Source organism: Fundulus heteroclitus, chromosome 1 (genome assembly GCF_011125445.2).
Source record: "Fundulus heteroclitus isolate FHET01 chromosome 1, MU-UCD_Fhet_4.1, whole genome shotgun sequence".
In the NCBI taxonomy this organism is placed as follows: Eukaryota; Metazoa; Chordata; class Actinopteri; order Cyprinodontiformes; family Fundulidae; genus Fundulus; species Fundulus heteroclitus.
This window is the reverse complement of record NC_046361.1, coordinates 6130909-6151923: the sequence shown is the minus strand read 5'-3', so window position 1 is coordinate 6151923 and position 21015 is coordinate 6130909. Positions and strand designations below refer to the sequence as shown.

The 21015-nt window shown below is 39.6% G+C and overlaps 1 protein-coding gene across 1 annotated transcript in view; it reads left to right on the top strand.

Moving 5' to 3' along the window:
- The window catches only part of lhfpl4a (LHFPL tetraspan subfamily member 4a), a 48431-nt gene that overhangs the window by 22442 nt on the left and 4974 nt on the right, over positions 1 to 21015 (top strand). The window contains exon 2 of the mRNA XM_012874144.3: positions 18193 to 18429. Within this exon, the coding sequence (XP_012729598.1) occupies positions 18193 to 18429 (237 nt within the window). The remainder of the gene's footprint in view (positions 1 to 18192; positions 18430 to 21015) is intronic.

The following is a 21015-nucleotide window of genomic DNA, read 5'->3' as shown; positions in this document are numbered from 1 at the left end:
TACTCCAGAGATTTGTGTTGGACTTCAAGAAGAAGCTTTCGGAGAAGGCCAAACCATTCAGAGGAAGTTAGTGTTCAGGATATTTGACAGTTGTGTAGTTCAAGCAAGCCTGCTAACAGCATAGTCAGGGCCCGAGACAACGCTATCTTTTTGGGGGGTATAATAAGTCAAATCATTTGGGAATTCCGGCCCTCTGTATCTGCTGGCAGTTCCTTCTGAGAAAGGTATTTGTTTTGTCATTACATGTACGATGTTCACTCGATCAGAAATGGTAATTTTGGTTGGCCATAATGCATGGTCGCTGATATTAAGTAATCGATCCCTAAACTATCCTGCCCAGAGTCTCCGACTAGACATCCAGACCTCCATTTGTGCTATGACTATTATCTGTGGTGGGCATGGGCGGAACATTGGGTCTACCAAAGCGCGCGGGGGGGTATTCCTTTACTTTATTTTGTAAAATGAATTAGGCTAGTTTATCCATCCATCCATCCATCCATCCATCCATCCATCCATCCATCCATCCATCCATCCATCCATCCATCCATCCATCCATCCATCCAAATACATTGTAATGTCCTTAACTTTCCTGTTTCCTTTGTAGCTACTCTGCTACTTTGCTGTTCCATGTCAGTTTGGCAGTTAATAAGAGGCTTACTTCGGTCATCTTTTTTTCTAATTCAGTACATAAGAAATACATTTGTAGACTGTATATATGACAGACCAAACCAGAACAAAAAAAATGCTTAAATGGATAATTTATGTTCAGGTCTGCTACCTGGTCATCTCCCTCTCTTGCTTTCACATTCTCTTCTCTCTTCTTTCCTTTGTCTAAAAACCGGACATTTTAATATTTTACTTAAGCAGCTAAATAAACTTTAAGAGCAGCAGAAAAACTCTTGGCCAAACCATTTTTGTGTTAGAGTGGGGGAGGCCTAGGCACCAATATTAAAAAGCTTACTATAGCTTACTTTGGTATATATAAAAATATAAAAATGTGGATATAAAGGTTTTATTACCTTAAATATTAAATGAAGCCTAGGCAGAAGTTCAATTGAAGAAACTGAATTACTTACCTCCATCCAATCAGAGGCTCATCCCCCTCCGTCGCAAGCCAATCAGCTTTGAACTGCACCTCCACGAAGCCCAATCAGCATCCTGAGTTCATCTTAAAAGAACTTCAAATCCACGTCTCAGCCTGCTACCCAGCAAAGCGCAAGCAGTGGTTGTGCAATGTCAGATTTTGAATCAGATGACCCCGATTCAGCCCACCTCCATTCCCTTCTCCACCATCGTAGCTAAGCTCCATCCGGCTTTTCCATGGTGTTCCTTCAACCTCATCCCTATCAGAGTGTAATTCCTCCCGGACTCTTACGGAATTCCCTGTCACATCTCAATCGGTCCAGCAGTAGACCGCCATGTTGAGCCTTATTCTGCCAGAGGTTTCTTCCCAAAGGGGAGTTTTTCCTCTCCACCGTCGCTCCATTCTTGCTCATTCTAGACAGTTCATGCAAACCTGTGTTTATCCAAACTGGACATTTATCTTTCCGGGTCCCCGAGTGAAGCACTAGAATCAGCTAGAATCAGTCTACTCCTGGATCCCACCAATACAGCTCAAGCAGATCATCTCGCCAACCAGCGTCTATGGACTGGACCAACTTCGTCTATCTCCCCTCCACCACCAGTTTCAGGCCTGGGTGGAACATCCATGTTCTCATGCACTTGCTTATGCATTTTAAAGTATAATTCAGCGTTATTGTTTCCTGCCGAGGTCTGAGCACCAAAGTCTTAAAATATTGTATCAATAAAATTCTTCTAATTGTCGTTTCTTTCCGTGTGAGTTTTTCAGATTGAAATGTTTTTCACATAGCAAATTACATTTTGAAATGTTATTCCTGTCTATAATTAATGATGAGAGCCCCAGATCACTTTGCATCAGGGTCCCCCAATGCTGGTCCTTAAGTACCCCATGCTCTGCATGTTTTAGATGTGTCTCTGTTGCAGCATACCTGATTCAGATGATTTTATGACCTCCTCAGCAGCTATCAATGGCTACAGAAGCCTCTTCATCACTCATTCATATAAGTCAGGTGTGTGGCAGCAAGCAGAAACTTAAAACATGCCGAACAGGGGTCTTTCATGGTTGTCTGAGCCCTTGCAGCATCTGCGAGCACTGTCATAGATGGTGGGAAGTACTGTCCTGTTGATTCTATCCAGTGTCCTCACCACTCTGTCTACACATTTCCAGTCTTTCTATTGTCCCTCTGTAGAAAGTGGTGAGGATGAGAGGGGGAGGTTTGATCTTCTCATTCGACGCAGAAAGTGCAGACACTGCTGTGCTCTCTTCTCAAGTGGGGAGGGACCAGGTCAAAGTTTCTGTGATCTGCACCCCAAGGAATTGCAGACCTGCTCCACTGTGGCATTGTTGATGAGGATGGGTGTGTGATTTGGCAGAGTTTTCCTGATATCAACCCCAATTTCTCTTGTTTTGTCACCATTTGGGATCAGGTTGTTTTTGTCGCACCAGTCCATCAGGTGTTTCACCTCCTCTTTGTGGGCCAGTTCATTCTTAGGCCGTTTTTTTTTTAGACTTTTTGTCACGGCTCTAGTGGCTCGCTTTTTAACACAGTAGGCTGACAGGAAGGGGGTGGAAGAGGGGGAGTGACATGTGGCAAAGGACCATGGGTCGGAGTCAAACCTGGATTGACCGCGTCAAGGACTAAGGCCTCTCTACATGGGTCGTGCTGCGCCACCAGCGCACCAGTTCAGTCCTGTCCCTGATAAGACCCACCATGGTTTTGTCATCCCCATACTGAATGATGTGGGTCATACTGAACATCACCCATACTTCATCACAGTGAAGAGCAGTGGGCTCAGTACACAACCTTTGGGAGGAGGAGTTGGAGGGAGATGATGAGGGAGGTGTCAGTCTTTGAGAATATCCAACAGCCTGTCACACAGTGGGGAACTGATTCCAAGAGAGACCAGTTTACTCACCAGGTACTGGGGGAGGGTTGTGTTGAATGTTTAGGTAAAGTCCAGAAACAGCATACACGTGTAAGTGTTGTTCCAGACTCAGATGGGGTGTAGAGGAGACGTTGTGCTCTGCAGAGTGGTTGGAACAGTAAGCAAACTGGAGTGGATCAAAAGACGGGGGTTTGGACATGGTGTGATCCTTCACTAGCCTCTTGAAGCACTTCATAATGAGTGGAGTGAGTGCGATGGGGCAGTAATCATTGAGTGATTAAATTGTGGGGCTTTGGGGCACTGGTATGATTGTTGAAGTCTTGAAACAGGATGGGACAACAGCATTGGCCAGTGAGGTACTAAATGTGTCTGTAAGGGCATGAGCCAGCTGGTCGGCAGAGTCTTTGAGCACCCTTCCCGGTACGTTGTCGGGGACTGCTGCTTTCTGTGCAATGAGTTTTCTCAATGTTCTCTGGACAACAGAGTGCCTGGTTATCTGGATGAGGTGTGTATTTCCTCACAGGAGTGTTGCTGAGAGCTTCAAGCTGACTAAAGTAATTATTGAGTGCATTGAGAAAGTCTGTGTTATCCTGCAGAGAAGAAGAACAGCCTTGTATTCTATGATGGTCAGGATGCCTTGCTATATGCGTCTGGTGTTTGTATGGTTGTGGAAGAATCTCTGGATTTTCTGACCATAGGCATGCTTTGCCATTCTTATGGCACAGCTCAGGTAGGCTCTGGCTGTGCCTCTCTGTCCCCACACTTTAATACTGCGTTCTGTGTCCTCAGCATTATACACATAGTCGTCCACTGTTTCTTATTTGCCCATGCTTTGACAATCTTGGTCGCAGAGACATTCTCCATGGATTTCTGGATGTATGCAGACACATATTCAGCTTACTCCTCTACGTTGATGGTTCAGTTGAACCCTCCCTGAACATGCCCCAGTCCATGCACCCAAAACAGTCCTGTAATGCTGACACAGTTCCTACAGGCCAGATCCTCACCTGTTTCATAGCGAGTTTTCCTCTGATAAGCAGGAGCCTGTATGCAGGAATTAGCATAACAATGAGATGGTCTGATCAGCTAAGGTGGGAGCAGGGGGCTGCCCTAATGGGTAGGCATCGTGTAGTATGTTTACATGCTGATAGAAATGTGGGAAAACTGCCTTTCTGTTTGATTAAAGTCCCCAGCAACAACGAAAGCATCCTCTGGATCTATGGTTTGCACAGTCACCGATGGAGCTGTGGAGCACACTTAGAAGGCAAGGCAAGGTTATGTATAAAGCAGTTTCCAGTAAGACGATTGAAAGTGCGGATCTCTGGGCATCCTTGGTGTTGGCACTGGGGGTGATGTTTACCGCAGTGATGATGATTGTGGTAAATTCTCTGGGCAGATAGAAAGGTCCACATTTAATAGTCAAAAACTCAATGTCCAGAGAGCAATGACTTGAGACTCCCATGGCATTGTTACACCAGCTGTTGTTATTGTAGATGCAAACACCCCTACCCTGGTTTCTACCTATTTTTATTATTATTTTATTTTAGTATCCTTATGTTTCTTTTTCCTTTTTTAATCTGTTTGTAATCCATTATTATATAAAACGTTTCACAATTTTTTTACATCATGGGTTGAGATATAGTTAGAGTAGTGTAACTAAAAATAAAAAGTCTCTATGATTTTAGTGAAACCTTAGAAATTTTGGTAAATTTAATACTTTTTTGAACTGTGGTGATCATTCCTTGGGGGTATCTTTTGCTTCCTAAATTGCTGCTTTTTGTGTTAGCGCAGAAAACTTTTCAGTCTACAATACAACAATTATTTTCTTTTATTATAAAATCAAGATGGGCTGCACAGTGGTGCAGTGGGTAGCGCTGTTGCCTTGCAGCAAGAAGGTTCTGGGTTCAAATCCAACTCTGGGTCTTTCTGCATGTTCTCCCTATGCATGCGTGGGTTCTCTCTGGGTTCTCTGGCTTCCTCCCACAGTCCAAAAACATGACTGTCAGATTAATTGGCTTTTCTAAATTGTCCTTAGGTGTGATTGTGTGTGAGAATGGTTGTTTGTCCTGTCTGTCTCTGTGTTGCACTGCAACAGACTGGCGACCTGTCCAGGGTGTACCCCGCCTCTCGCCCAGTGAACACTGGAGATAGGCACCAGCAACCCCATGAGGGATTAAGTGAGTCAGAAAATGGATGGATAAATCAAGATCTATTGTATTGATTTTCATTTTCCAATAAAAACAAATAAAGGAATAAATAAAAACTAGAAAAAATCGTAAAGGCTTATTAAATGCTTTAGCTTATCAGTATTGCTAAAAATATTCCCAGAAAAGGTATAAACTACAGATGTGCCAATGAGCATATTTGCAGTTATTGAGTCCCTTTTAAAGACAACAATTAATTAAGGCTAATGAAATCAATACAATGTACATTATTGTTTACAATGTACGCCTTCAAAGTGCAGTAAAGAGCACACTCGATTTGATCAATATTACACGGTTTACATGAGTTCCACTTAATGACGACAATAAAGAAGCTACAGTCTATTGTCAGTTTTTCTTTACAGCAACCCGTGTTCCCTCACTCCTCCCATTTTTTTAATTAAGCCGTACCAATCACTTCCGGGGGAAACAGGTTTATAAAATCAAACATCAAGGCATGCAGACTATTTCTGAAACAATGATGACTTCACAGAACCTTAATTTCAAAAATTGGATAAAATACTTCAGCAAAAACACCTAAAATCTAAAAGCAGTTTTCATATTCTTGTAAGCTCTTCTCTGTTCAAGCCTATAGGAAAGCCTATAGTGTTCCATTTTTTTTGCAAAAGGTTGCGTTTCTATGAGGTTGTTACACAGCTCAACAATGAGTGTATGCGTTTTTAGATAACATTGCCTATTTCTGTTCTTTTCTGCGACTTTTATTATATGTCGTCTTTGTCTGTACAGCACTTAGGTATCTGTATTTGTTTTTAAGTGCTTTATAGATAAGCTTGTATTGGATTGGATGGATGACGCTTTGCATCACAGGTCGGCTGTTGCAAGGATGTATTTATATTCCCCTTCTCTGACACAGTGACCATCTTATAGACAACAGTAATGTAGGCTGAAGCTGGGCCCACCAAGACCAAAAGAGACAGTGCTGGATGGCGTCACGGCTAACAGAGTCAAGATGCTCAGAAGAAACAGTGTGAAGCCTTCTTCACACTCACACTCACACACATAGGACACTGGTGGTATTTTTAGAAGTGTTACATAATATTTGTGACGTTTTGTTTGAAGAAAGAAAAAAGAAGTGTGAAGACATTTGGATGAAACAGTCTGGCAAAACTTTTATGTAACAAGTCTAAAAATATCGCTGAGATGCTATAAATAAATTAACTCAGTCATTTTACTCAGTGGGACATCAAACCTATGCTTCCAGCTGTTTCTATTGGCTCCGTCTGTTTTAATGCAGACAGTGCGGCCCTGAAAAAACAGGGTGAATGGAAGCAATGAGGAAAAAAAAGAACACATAATGGAGCTAAATTCTCTAAATACACACTTGTTTCTTTGAGCCCCTTTATTCTCAAGATCTCCTCCCTCGCTACATTTCATTTCACCTTTTGTGTTCAATCCCACTGCTTGTCGCCTTTGAAGTTCCTTCCCTCCAAGTTCAGAATGCAGTATCTTCAGTGGGGGGAGGGGGAAACCCCCTTCGAGCTTCAAAGGGCTTTTTCTTGGGTTGAGGGAAGGTGGAGGTTATTTTTAGCCCTCGGGTGCCCACTTGAATATTTGAGATGGAGAAGAAAAGCAGATAAAGGATAGCGCAGGAGAGACCGTACTGGCCGGCCACAGCAGTCTTGTTGTCACACATGTGACAAATAACAGGTTCTCACCAGCCAACAAGCAAATCCTGTGTTGGGAATCAACATTTTATACGGGGTTATACATTTGGGCTTTCTGGAGCTTACACTATAGGTCAGCTATTCATGTGTCACTTCCTAAAAACAACAACTGTTTTTCAAATATAATAGCAATGACCCAATAATATTACTTAGTATAATGTGATGCTATCCAGATGCTCAAGTCACCTCGACATGCTGGATGCTTGAAACTGACAGAGACACCACTAAAAGTGACTAAGTTACTAGTCACTTTTAGTGACTAACCAACTTCTGTTGGTTCTTTTTTGTAGTATTGACCCAAATTCACCTCAACCCATTTAAATAGTTAATCTACCACAATGCCAATTGAGTCATTTCCCACACATATCAGAGATCATATTGAAAGCATCCTTTAGTGGTCAGGGTTGTGTCTAATTATGACTTATTTATTTTCTAAATATCTACATTTGTATTTATTATATGTGCTATTAAGTAATCAATTTCTACATCATTTAGCATCTGATTCACAGGAAACACACAAATATAATATATATTTTTACATTTCTAAATAAATCCATGAAATAAGATTTTAATTTGGCCATTCTGACCACTTGGGGACACTTATAGAGACATCATATTTCCAGACACTCAGTGGAATCATACATGAATACATAAGAATGTGACATCAGAATAAAAGTACCATACTCGGTCCTAATGCAGTTGAAGAACGATTCCAGAACCACTGATTTCAATACAAGTGCACAATTGAAAACAGAGGTGCCTTGAAAGACTCACAAAGTCATGACAGGACTTCATGTTTTTGTCGTCATGTGTATATCCATATTATGTGTGTTTGTCAATTCTCCAGCATATATTCCAAAATAGCAAACATTTTGACAGCAATATTTTGTAGGGAATATAAAAATGTCAATATTAAATAAAAGTACATTTTATTTAATCCCTAAAATTCAAAGAAAAGAAAATACAATATTAAACATGTATAACATATACTGAAGAGAAATTCAACACTCAAAAAAAAAGACATGATCACTAAATAATACATATATTATTAATTACATATATTTATACATACTATTGTAAGTGTTAAATTATAATTTTGGCAGAATGCCTAAAATACATCATTCATTCATTCATTCGTTCAAGTTTGAGAAGTAACTACAGAGCCTAAACACACATCAGTGTTGTAATAGTGTGGATGTGTGTGTGAATGAGTGTAATACTGATTATAATGTAAAGTGCTTTGGGGATGTCAGACAAGTTAAAGTGCTATACAAGTGCAAGCTATTGACAAGCAAAAACACGTGTGATTATACTGATAAAGAACATGGAGTTTTCTAACATGGTTAAGCTAGAGATCCCATTGTGTATAATATGCAATGAAAGGTGATTTCATTTACAATGGCCGCTCAAGACAAAAACAAGGCAAAAACAAACTTGTGATGCTGCACCATTAATCATTAAAAAAAAAAACATATCTTCTTGCCAATAATACACATCAAGTCAATTTATTCACAAAGCACATTTAAAATTACAATTGTTTGCTAAAGTGCTGCAAAACTCCTAAAAGTTATTGTCAATAGAATGACATCAAACAAAGAAAAAGCATTGATTTGGACAGGTTTAAAAACCAATAAAAAGCTGACACATGGGCCTCAAATAATCACTTAAAGGTGGAAAAACTAAGATGTTAAAAGTTCCACAATATAAAACTTCTATTTTGTTTTCATTTAGAAAACGTATTGCCAATTGTGCTTTAACAACTAGAAATACTGGAAAAGCTATTTCAAAAGGGACTGCCGTCACAGTTTATTAGAGTGTAAATTTGTGCAACATCCACTTAGCAATTAAATCAGATGCCATGCAATTTAATACTTGACGGAAAGGGAGCATATTGGGGGCAAAAAGGACAAGTCTATGAATCCTTGATGGACACAACAAGAGACAAAATAGCACTTAAAATATTTTAAAGTGCTGTCAGTGCCTGGATGTGATTTAAAAGCAGATTTAAAAAGCTCATATTCCAGGCATTGAGCAGAATCACACAACTACAACAACACATTGCTTCTTTTCACATTCAAGCCAAAGTTTTTAAAGGTGCATTGTGCAAGTTCCAGGATTTTTGCTGACGTCTGTCCCCCTGGCAACAAGTTGAAATGACACCAATGTTGTGCATGTGCATGGGAGAAGGAAAAAAAAAGTTAGCTGTCATGACTTCTGCACGTTGAATCGTCTTGTTACTGAAGTGCTTTATAAATAAACATGCCTTGCCCTGCCTCCTTAGGTAAGACAATTAGAAATATTATTTTGTTAGATAATATTACATAGAATAATATTTTATTTTGAACGGAACTATTTCATATTGAGTCAATAGTCAACTTTTTATGGGAAAAACATAGCTACCCTTTTAGAACGTCAATAGCGGTAAGGGCGGACTGGCCATCAGGAGCACCGGGAGTTTTCCCGGTAGCCCGGACAGGGCCGGGCCCGCTGGCCCGGTCCCGCCGTTCGTCGATCACGACGGTTCAGGTCACTCTTGATAACAAAAACAAACCATGCCTTTCATGTGGTCGGCTTGGCTCAGTCGGGTCTCTGCCAGACGGAAACTCCCATCGATTGCAATTGTGGGAAAAGACAGATACACCTCCCTTAAGTTAAAGGTGGATTGTGCAAGTTTGAAAGTTACATTTTACCCCATACATGTCTTTACAATTACCCTACATGTAAAATGAGTTTTCCTCTATTTACCGGAGTTGCCTCTATAGTCTTGATTAGTCAATTCATGAGAGAATGATTCAGGCCGAATCCTTTGGTTGTGCACGTTGATGTGACGTGCTGCATACTGTCTTTTACCTTACTCCTTTGTTTAGTCTCTGCTGCAATCAACGCATTAGCAAGAGAATACGGGCTAACTTTAATATTTATAGGTTTCTTACCTCAGAAAACTTTACACCTCTAAACAAAAGACCTGTATAGTCCCAGCGGCAGATGCTTTTCCTTTTCTTCCATGCACATGTACAACACTGGTGTAATTTCCACTTGTCGCCAGAGGAGGCAGACATCTGCAAGAATACTGGAACTTTCACTATGCTCCTTTAAATGTGTTTTTATTTAGATGCAACGAACAACAAAATAAATGAAACAGTGCCAAAAGGATGCAAGGAACCTTGCGCAGGTTTATCGATTAGCATCTAGGTGGCTCTACTGTTCATTGTAGCGTCTGAAATTATATCTGTATTAGGGTATATTCTTTTTTTCATCATATACCAATGTGTTTTGCTACTAATAATGACAACCTTAAGACAAACCTTTAGACATAGTTCAACTGTGGGTACGGTTTGCAGCAAAGGTAGAGGTAGTGACAGTGTGTGTAGTAGGAGGTTAAGTTATCATTTCTGAAAATCAATTTTGCAGTGATGCACCTAAAGCAGTTTTTAAAAAGTTTTCTTCTCATCTTCCTTTTCCCTTTCAATGGTCACCACAGCAAGTCATTTAGAAATGGTTACAGACTTGTTCTAAAGATAATCTATGTGTAGCTTTATTTTAAAATAATCTGCCCAAAGTAGCTCATATTAATAAAGTAAAAAAAACAGTTTTCTGGCATTTTTTAATATACTGAATTCTGTTTTCCTTTGATCATCTTGGAGATGATTCTATAACGTCACTTAAGTCCACCTGTGCTAGATTTATTTGATTGAATGTTAATTGTCATTAAAATGTTTCATATTTGATAGCTGGAACAAAACCAAATGATTTTTTCTTGACATCTCAGCCTTTATCAAATTGTGTTAATGTAAGAATCTGGGGAAACATTCAAATAATTTGGCAGCACTGAACTTTCCTAAAATCCCAGTGATGTCTACCATTTCACATTTAAAATGGTTGGTTAGAAAGGTGACCAGGAACCCAGTTGTCACTTAGGTAGAGCTCCATTGTCTGCTTATGCAGATAGGAGAACAACACACTCCACAATCGGGTCTTTTTGATTGAGTCAAAAGAAGAGAGGAGGCCAGAAGACACTAAATCCTCTGTTCTGATGAAGCCAAAACAGAATTTTGTGACCTAAACTCCAACAATCATGTTTGAAGATAAACAGGCTACTCATGACCTGGCTAACACCATCTTTCCTGTGAAGGGAGGGGTACATAGCATCCTGCTCTGGGGATGCTGACAGCAGCCAAATATAGAGATATTCTTCATGAAAACCTCCTCCAGGGTGCAGTGGAACTCCAACCAAGTTGGTGATTCATCTTCTAAAGTGACACTGACACAAAGTACACAGCCAAAGTAACAAAGGAGCAGCTTCAGGAGTTGTGAATGTCCTCTAGTGGCTGTTGAATGTCACTTGATAGGATCTGCAGAGACAAAACGAAGAACATATCCAAAAGCAGGTGTGGCAGACTTACAGAGAGATACCCAAGAAGACATCAGGTTGCGATTGGCGCCGAAAGTATGTCAACAAAATATTAAAATCATGAAAATACCAGATTCAAAAAAGTTCTGTTATAAAAATAATGCACATCTTTTTACAAATTAGCAATTAGTTCTCATTTACATTATGTTTAAAGTGTTTAGATCGTGACAAAATAAAAATACATCCATTTAAAAATAAGTCTGTAATGTACTAAAGTGTGAAAAGAAAGTGTGAATACCTTCTGGTGGCACGGTAGTTATGATTGCTAGTGCGGACATCCTGAGTGCTGCAGTTTTTACATAGTGTAACACTCTTGTAATTACTTTGGATTTGGGTATTATTGCAGAGAGACAGCGCCTGACCTTCTAGAGATATTTCCCTACTCACTCTGCATAATTTGCACTCATGACTTCATATAATTGTAGCATCTACTGCTTGAGCTAATTGAATGCCATAAATAACAGTTACTACAATGGGAAATAACTGGTAAATGAGTTGCCATCGTGTCGAGACATTTAAAACCACCATCATTTTCTGTGTGGTTCTCGAACCATGTTTGCAGAAAGCCCACATAATAAACTTTGGATGAGTTTGATGCCAGGAGGAGGCACATCCATCAAAAATCCATAAAACATGTTACCTGATGCTTATTACAGCGTTAATGATTTTATCTTCACCCATCATGGCTAAAATCTCGCATAAAGGTCATAAAAGAAGCTAATAACATGATGATTTCCCATGATAACCCCTTCCTTTGCTCTTGCTTTCCCTCATTACTTACTGTATTATCGTCATTATATTCTCTCATTACACCAGCAATCACATTGTCGGCGCTGCAGCCACAGTTTGAAACGGTGTGCATCTCAGCCTAAAATAGGACTCCTTGTGTTTGCATGTTTACACAGTGAGGTGGTGACTAATCTCATATCCTCCTTCATCTGTTGCCATGAGTTCACCGCCCACCATTTTCTCATAATGGCTTGCCAGTATGTAAAAAAAAAAAAAACAGGTTCGGTGGGAATCACCGACATTAGATAGTAGAGGTATATGATTAATTGACTTCACTTCAATAGTCGAAATTCCCACCTTTTCTTCCATTGTTTTACATCAATCTTGTTGTGTAGATGCACAGATCTGGTCAGAAGGTTACATATACTTATTGCAGCTATAAACATCCTCGTGCTGGTACATGTAATTATTCATTTAAAGTTTTTTTTGTTTTTTTTGCAGGGTTAACTGATTACACAGCATACAACTACAACAAAGTGTTGGGTGCACAAAAGATATATTTTGTGTTATTTCTCTAATCGGCACACATTTTCAGATGTCCTCACAACTAAATGAATATTTTAGTAAAAATGTCCTTTGGCAAGATGTACCTCAACCACTCAGTTTCTGTAGAAATCAAGGAGTTTCTGGCATAACGGTTTCATGTCACAGACCCCACCTCTAAGTGTTGTCTACTTATCAACTTTCCTTCAAGAAAACATAGCTAGCACTCTCCCACCTGTCTCTCTGAGATAACTTTGTGACCTAAACTCCAACCTATTCTTAGACTTAGACTTAGACAACTTTATTTGTCATTCGGTATGCACAGAGTGCGTACAGAACGAAATTTCGTTTCATACAGCTTTTGTAAATTGCAGTAGAAGTTAAATTACAGTTCTAGGTGCAGCAGAGATTTAGAAGTAAATAGTAGATTTTAAATATACAGTATACAAACAATTGAAATGTAACAAAAAAGAGACATTTTTATGTACAGAATTGGATTGTGCAAGGGCATTTGTGCATGAATGCATTTATTTGTGCAATTTAAGACTAGGAGTCCAATAGCATTTGTAATGCTATATGAGCTGCAATGATGCAAAATGTGCAAAAAATGCAAATGTTGTGCAGAGTTTGTGGGTTGTAGATTAGCGGTTCAACAGCAGTTTAACAGTCTGATGGCAACAGGGAAAAAGCTGTTGTAGAACCTGGTGGACCTGCAGCAGATGCTGCAGAACCTCTTCCCAGAGGGCAGCAGGGAGAACAGTCCATGGTGGGGGTGTGAGGGGTCCCTGATGATGTTACGGGCTCAGGACACACAGCGCTGTGATGAGATGTGCTTAATGAAGGGAAGAGGAGCCCCGATGATCCCTTCTGCTGTCCTCACCACTCACCTCACGTTCTTCGAGTCGGAGGCACTGCAGCCTCCACACCACACAGAGAGACAGCTGGTCAGAATACTCTCTATGATGCTTCTGTAGAAGGTCGTGAGGATGGGCGGGGGTAGGCGGGCTCTCCTCATCCTCCGCAGAAAGTACAGTCGCTTCTGTGCCCTCTTCACCAGTGACATTGTGATATTCACTGAGATCCTTCAGGTTACATTGTCACCAGCACTAATGGTGGTCGTTGTTGATAACAGTAAGAAGAAAAAAAAATGTTTATAGTTCTAAAAAATACATAAACAAATAAATAAATAATTAAAAAAGAGTTTTTTGGTATCACTTGAAGACCTGACAACAATTAATAGCAGTCACATTTAATTAGTGGAGTTAAAATCTACACAGAGCGATATAAAAATGTGAACTTTTTAGCATTGTGCACAATTTAAATGTAAGCTGCAGATTGTGTCACATTTGATGCAGCCTTGTTCTAAATTGTGCATTTATTAATGCATCACAGTACTCTGCTGGGTCAGGACAGGTTTTTTTTTTATGAGGTCACATGTTTTTTGTTTTGTTTGTTTGTTTGTTTTTTATATATATATTTAAGAATCTAATGATTATAATAATTATATAATGATAATTGCAACGCCCTGAGAGTGCCTCCAAGTGATCATATAATAATAACCTGGAAGTCTACAGCCTTCACTTAGTTTAGAGCATCTGTCATGCCGTGTGTGAATCTTCCTCAGTGCAGACATAGGATAGAGTAAGATTAGGCAATGCTATGACTGGGTCATTCCAGCGACCTTTCAGTCACGTTTGTATCTGTTGTCTAGCAGCTGTGCATATGTTGGGTGTATATGGTGTGTTGAGCTGTAGTCTAATGCTAGGCCACTGTGTCAAGAAATTGATCTTTGGGCAACCTCATGGTGAGTTTCAGTTCTCTCGGCAAACAGAGCTCATAGCTGGGAAGGACTTTATCAAGTTGAGCCCATACTCTCTAGATCAAAAGCAGTGATATTTGCTAGTTGTTTTGGTGCTGAGTACAACTAGCCACACAAGCTGATAATAGCACATTCCTTTCCATTATACTTATTTAAACAATAAAGGTATGTTTTCAGAAACTAAGAATGTGTGACACTTGGTTAATAAATGAGCAATAAGTAAAATGTCATTATTTTAGATGGAAATAACTAAAAAAATAGTTTTGTACGGGTACGTAGGTGCACATACATTCATTTGAACAACTGCCACTCAGGGCTTAGCCCCCTCCCCTGCCCTTAAAAATGCCACTGCCAGGCACAAAATGACAGAGAGGGCGCCCAGCGGATCAAAACGTTCTCTTGCTAACAGCATTATAAAGTTATGAGTTCCTTACTTGTTCACTACACATGTTCCTGAAAAGGTGATGCTGTTCTGCTGTGTTTTTATCATTTGTAAATATGCACATTCGAGGAGAAGGGGGAGAAGGGGAGGGGAAAGCGGAGCCAGAGAGAGGCGTGGCTTGATACACATCTTGTTTTGGTCTACAGATAATGGTCAAGCACCACCTAGTGGTGAACAAATTTGTTCACCATTTGTTCATCATTGCTCCTTTAAAAATGTCCCAACTACGAATAAATAGTTTATACCTACAACTTTCACTGGGTTTCATTTTCACCGCAGCTGTAGTGGATACTGAACTCTAAGCTGTTCTGCAACCTTACATTTCGTTTTATTGGTTTGTCCAACTGGGAGAGCAGGAAATCTGGCTTCCCAGTATAAAACAAAATCCACCTTACTAATATAACTGTGTCTGTTTTTAAGCTGCTGAATATCATACTGCTGAAAGTGCATACAGAGCCCTCAAAATGATCCCAACTGCAAAGCAGCTGAGCTGCAGACATTACCCCTCTGACCTTTATTGGAATGCAGCATTAAACCCTGACTTGACTCAATTTGAGCGGCTTTCTATGCGTATGACTAAAGACATCGCCTGTGGAAAAGACATGACTGGTCTGAAAGGAAGATCTGGTGTGATGTCTACTGTGCATGTTCCATCTCGCCGTGTACCCACAGCTTTACTTACAGCCCCCCGAGGCACACGATGACTGCTTGTTAAACAGTGCTGGTGAGCACAGAATATGGCAAAATCAGCTCCCTGGTGATGCACACTTTGATGAATGAGCAGGTGCAAAGTATGGAGTCCTCTCTCCGCTGTAGCGTGGAAAAATGCATACAATACATTCCTTTCCTTGTAGTGTGTGTTGTCAACATTTCGCATGTGATCTATTCCACGCTGTAAGAGTTCCTTCCTCATTGTTTTTTTTTTCTTCCTCCTGCTGATCTGTGTATTGCCTTTCACTAGCTCTTCAACATTAAGGCTGCCTTTAGAGCTTCGTGTTAGTGGTGTTTGACAAGCTAACAATACGTAGCGCTTCATTTGCTATTCTCAACCTGTTGGAAAGAAACAAACTGTAATCTCCATACTTTTTGCATTCTGTCCCACCTGAGTGGAGGTGTCTTCGGCATGCTGTAGAGCAGACAGATGTCCCTAATAAGCACCACCTCCCTCACGTTCCCAGCCAAGAGAAAGCATCTCCAGTAAAAAAATCTCCTCTGAGGAGAGTACACGGGAATGGAAACTGCAGAAGTGTAGTCCAAATGTTATGCTGTTTAATGTACAAAATTTTACTTTTTTGGCTATAGGCTATTTGCTTTGTTCTTAATTTCATTCTACTCTACCGTTCACATTAAACAGATTCACTTAACAGAGAGATTTTAGAACCATATATCAACACCAAATCAATGTAAGGACTTATGTCATAAATAGCAGGATGTTCGGAGTTAGGATGTTTATAAATGTGTTTAATATCAGAGTATTATTTTTAATATGAAATGCAGTCCCCCCCTGGGAAAACATAAATACAAAAAATAAAATACAAATTTGTCTTGTTCTGAGGTTATGGATCTTGATTTAAACTTTTTGCGGATATTTAAGGAAATCTTTATGGATAGAGTAACAGAAAGCTAAACATGTTATTTTACACCTTGCTAAGGGATAGGTGGGAGTAAAGATGAAGCTTAAGCGGAAGTTCAATTGAAGAAACTCTATTGCCTACCTACATCCAATCAGAGGCTCATTGGCCTCCGACGCAAGCCAATCAGCTTTGAACTGCTCCTCCACGAAGCCAATCAGCATCCTGAGTTCATCTTAAAAGAACTTCAAATCCACGTCTCAGCCGTCTACCAGGAAAAGAGCAAGCAGTGGTTGCGCAATGTCTGATTTGGACTCAGATGACCCTGATTCAACCCACCTCCATTCCCTTCTCCACCATCGTAGCTAAGCTCCATATGGCTTTTCCATGGTGTTCCTTCAACCTCATCCCTATCAGAGTGTAATTCCTCCCGGAATTTTACGGAATTCCCTGTCACATCTCAATCAGTCCGGCAGAAGACCGCCATGTTGCGCCTGGTTCTGCCAGAGGTTTCTTCCCAAAGGGGAGTTTTTCCTCTCCACTGTTGCTTCATGCTTGCTCATCATGGACAGTTCATGCAAACCTGTGTTTATCCAAACTGGACATTTATCTTTCTGGGTCCCCGAGTGAAGCACTAGAATCAGCTCTCTCAGTCTACTGGATCCCACCAATACAGCTCAAGCAGATCGTCTTGCCAACCAGCGTCTATGGACTGAGCCAACTTTGACTATCTCCACTCCACCACCAGTTTCAGGCCTGGGGGGCAATATCCCTGTTCTCTTACATCTACTTATGCATATTAAAGTATAATTCAGTGTTATTGTTTCCTACCGAGGTCTGAGTGCCAAAGTCTTAAAATATTGTATCAATAAAATTCTTCTAATTGTCTTTTCTTTCTGTGTGAGTTTTTCAGATTGAACTGTTATAGTAGTGAGTAAACTGTTATAGTAGTGAGTGAAAATACAGCAGTTTAATTATATCATGGTATTAACACAAATATTTAAAACAAAAACATATTATAAGATTTAACTGCTTTTTTAAAACAGAAAATCAACAGTTCTTCCAGCTGCCGCTAACATAATATCACACTGAAGATTACTGGTATATTTAACATTTTACATTTGTTTGTTATTTTTGATACATAGCCATGAAATTATTAAAGTATATCTGATTCTGATTCTGATCATGACAGTCGTTTACCAGTCAGTTTCTGTCATCTAAAGATATTTTAAAAATCAGGGGAAAAACATTTTTTTTAGCTTTAGCGACATGAACCTCAGAGTTAAAGTCAAACTAAGCTTATGCTAAAGTCAGCAAGGGGTTTTCATGAAACATGGGGATGAAAACACGAAATATGATCAGTTTTTGCCTTTCTGTTCTTTACAGAGTAACAATACGAGTATAACGACCTTGTCCTAGCTGGTTAATTACTCAGGCTAACAGTTTGTTGCTTTACAAAGCTCGCCCTCTTAGCTTGCTAAATGTAGTCCCAAACAGTTTTGCCTTGATGGACGGCAAACCCTTTCTTGTTTAAGCTGCAACCCTCTAAATGTTGACTTTAACTTCTTGCTTTGGTTTTAAACACTATCTCTCTCTCTCTCTACATATATATATATATATATATATATATATATATATATATATATATATATATATATATATATATAATTTTATTGTAGTTTAAGTAATAAAAGATTGGCTTGAAAAAAATAGGGGCAAACCCACTAGGATCATTTTTATTTATTTTTTTTGTCATTTGTTACTCACCCAATCCTTGTTCTCACTTTAACCTAAAAGAACGCTCTCTCCCATTTCCCTGCTCAGGAGTGTGCCTGGTGCTGGGTTGCATGATCTTCCCCGACGGATGGGATGCAGAAGTGATCCGGGATATGTGTGGGGAGCATTCAGGAAAATACTCTCTGGGTGACTGCTCAGTACGCTGGGCCTACATGCTGGCCATCATGGGCATCCTTGACGCCCTCATCCTCTCCTTCCTGGCCTTTGTCCTGGGAAACAGGCAGACAGACTTCTACCTTGATGATCTGCAGACAGATAACAAAGGTAAGCAAAGGACTAATTAAACATTAGACTTTGTTTTTCCCTAATTGTATTTACATCTAAGTATCTGCTTTTGGTTTACTGATATAAATTCCTGGTGTAACTTCCTGTAGAGTTGAAGAAAACATGTGAAACATTTGTGAAAAATATCTTTGATCCAGAACAGAAAGAACAAAGGTTTGATTTTGATTTTTAAAACTCATTTATCTGCAGAATATTAACATTAGACAGTATCTGTAGTAACTTATTAACATAAAACTTTTTTTGCCACATGTAGCCTCATGCCCACAGAGAGAATTTTTTAGATAATCATTATTACTCCCTCTAATTCAGTAGTTTCCATACACTGTGATTACTATGCCTTTAAAGAACTCTGGAAAGCCCAAGTAATGGTGTCATGGCTTTGGAAGCTTCTGATTGATTCACAACATTCACAATGTTTGAGTTAAAAGCAGACACAGCTCACATGATCTCGTTTGTGACATTATGAAACAATTGTGGAACTCCACAAAAAAGCAAAAACAAAAAGATTACAGCTCACAAATATACTCACAGACAAACTCTTAAGTGTTGGGCACAGCCCCTATTGTGTCATTAAAGCATATTTACAGTTATCAGCCATAATGACCAGTGTTGAATTTGGAAGTAAGCAGGAGACCGGCAAGCCTGAGAACAACTGTTTAATATGGGCGTCACAGCATTATACTTTGAAAGGGGGGGGGGGGGGGGGGGGTTGGGCTGGTGCCCTTTGCACATTTCCAAAAGCATATGGCATCCTGAGGTGGGGTGGAGAACATTATGTAGAAATATTGAAATGGTATGTCAATACATCAGTCAGGACGTGAAAGCTTGGGCACCAAGGGGTCTTTCAAATAGCCAATGAAGCTAAAGCTTACTGCCAAAATGGTTATAAAGTGGCTTAAGGAAAACACAGACAATGTCTTGGGCCGCCAATAGTAAAGCCCTGATGTCAGTTGAATAGAAGACGATACCCAAAATGTTTTATCAACGTTTATATACCTCACTCTAGGACAATGTATGAAGTTCTTGCTGAACTGCAGAGCATCTTCAGGGACAGACTGCTACAGATGCATTAAAGAGCGTTATCGCAGATCCTTCCTCTCAGCAGCTGTTTAACTTTATAACAATCACTGCTCCCAACAAACTCAATAAGTGTTTACATCCCTGCTATTTTTTCATTTCTTGTAACTAGTCTGCTGTTGGTTTTATGCACAAGTAGCCTACACATGCATGTTCTGTGCATTTAAAAAAAAAATCACCCAGCACAGTTCTTTTAATCTGATTATGCCACCTTTATTAACTGTGCAGTATTGGTTCTTGTGTTGAAAGTTTGCCCTTACTGTACAGTCTCTTGTTCTAATTTTCTGTGTTTTTTCCCCCTTCGCATATAAAAGTGTAAATATACAGAAAATCTACAAAAATGTATGCACAATTTATGCTCAGGGGTTTTCAGTCTCGCTTCCGTTAGGCTGCGCATCAATTCATCAATGCTAAGAACAGAACGTGGCTCAAGACTCTGAAATTCCTTTTTTTTAATCACATAAAATGGACTCAAACGCCTCAAAGCTAGGTAGATAATGCAGTTCTAAACCAGGTAAACCTCAGCAGTTAATTGGCCATATAAAGAGTGCAGAATTAGGTTTTTACGTTTTTTGTTTCAAGAATATACATTAATCAATTTTTTCAGTGTATTAAACAAGTAGATACCAGTCTGCCTGTGCATCTAACGGGATTTTAAAGGAATATCTAAAGGGCAGAACAATCCTCTTAAAAGTTTTAAATCCTCTGCTTTAGGCCAGTTTTAGATTGCTTTTCCGGAATTCCACCTGGATTTTAGACATAATCTAATCTTATTTTATAAGCATTACTTAAAGCTATACCCATAACTTGATTTAATTCACATTTCTCACAGTTAAAGTAATTTAAACATTTCTCAACAAATTTAACTACTATCACAGTACAATGTCAGGTACTTTTAATTCTCCCCTCCAAGCTATGTGGGTAAACCTACTGTCTTAAAAAGTGAAATTTTCCAACTTCACTAATTTCTTGATCCTAAAATGAGGTCATTACCATTATCAAAAGTAAGATTTGCTTGGTGATAAAAGAATACGCTTCAATCTGACCTCTGTATCTCCAGCCAAATTGCTCTCGGTGTTGAATCTAAGAGTGGGGGAGAGTCCTCTGGGAGCTCTCTGACAGTTTGCATGATATTGCATCAGGGCAGGCCAATCACATTGTTCTATGCTCTAAGAAGAAACGGGAAGAGGAGGGAAGGAAGAGCGGCGGTGGAAGGGCAAAGGCAGGAGATATTATTCTGAACAATAAAGTCTCCTCATATAAGGATTTTGTGTTTGATCTGACTCCAGCAACCTAAAGTGCATCATCACAAAACAAAGACCAAAAGAGGGGGGAGAAAGAAATCTGAAACAAAGTAACGGATGAGAGGAAACAGTAAAAGAGAGAGAGAGAGAGAGAGAGAGGGAGAGGAAGAGTCAAGGAGCATAGTGACATAAGACGTCTCAGTTTTCCGTCGATCCAGTTCCATGATGGTTTCCATGGTAACTG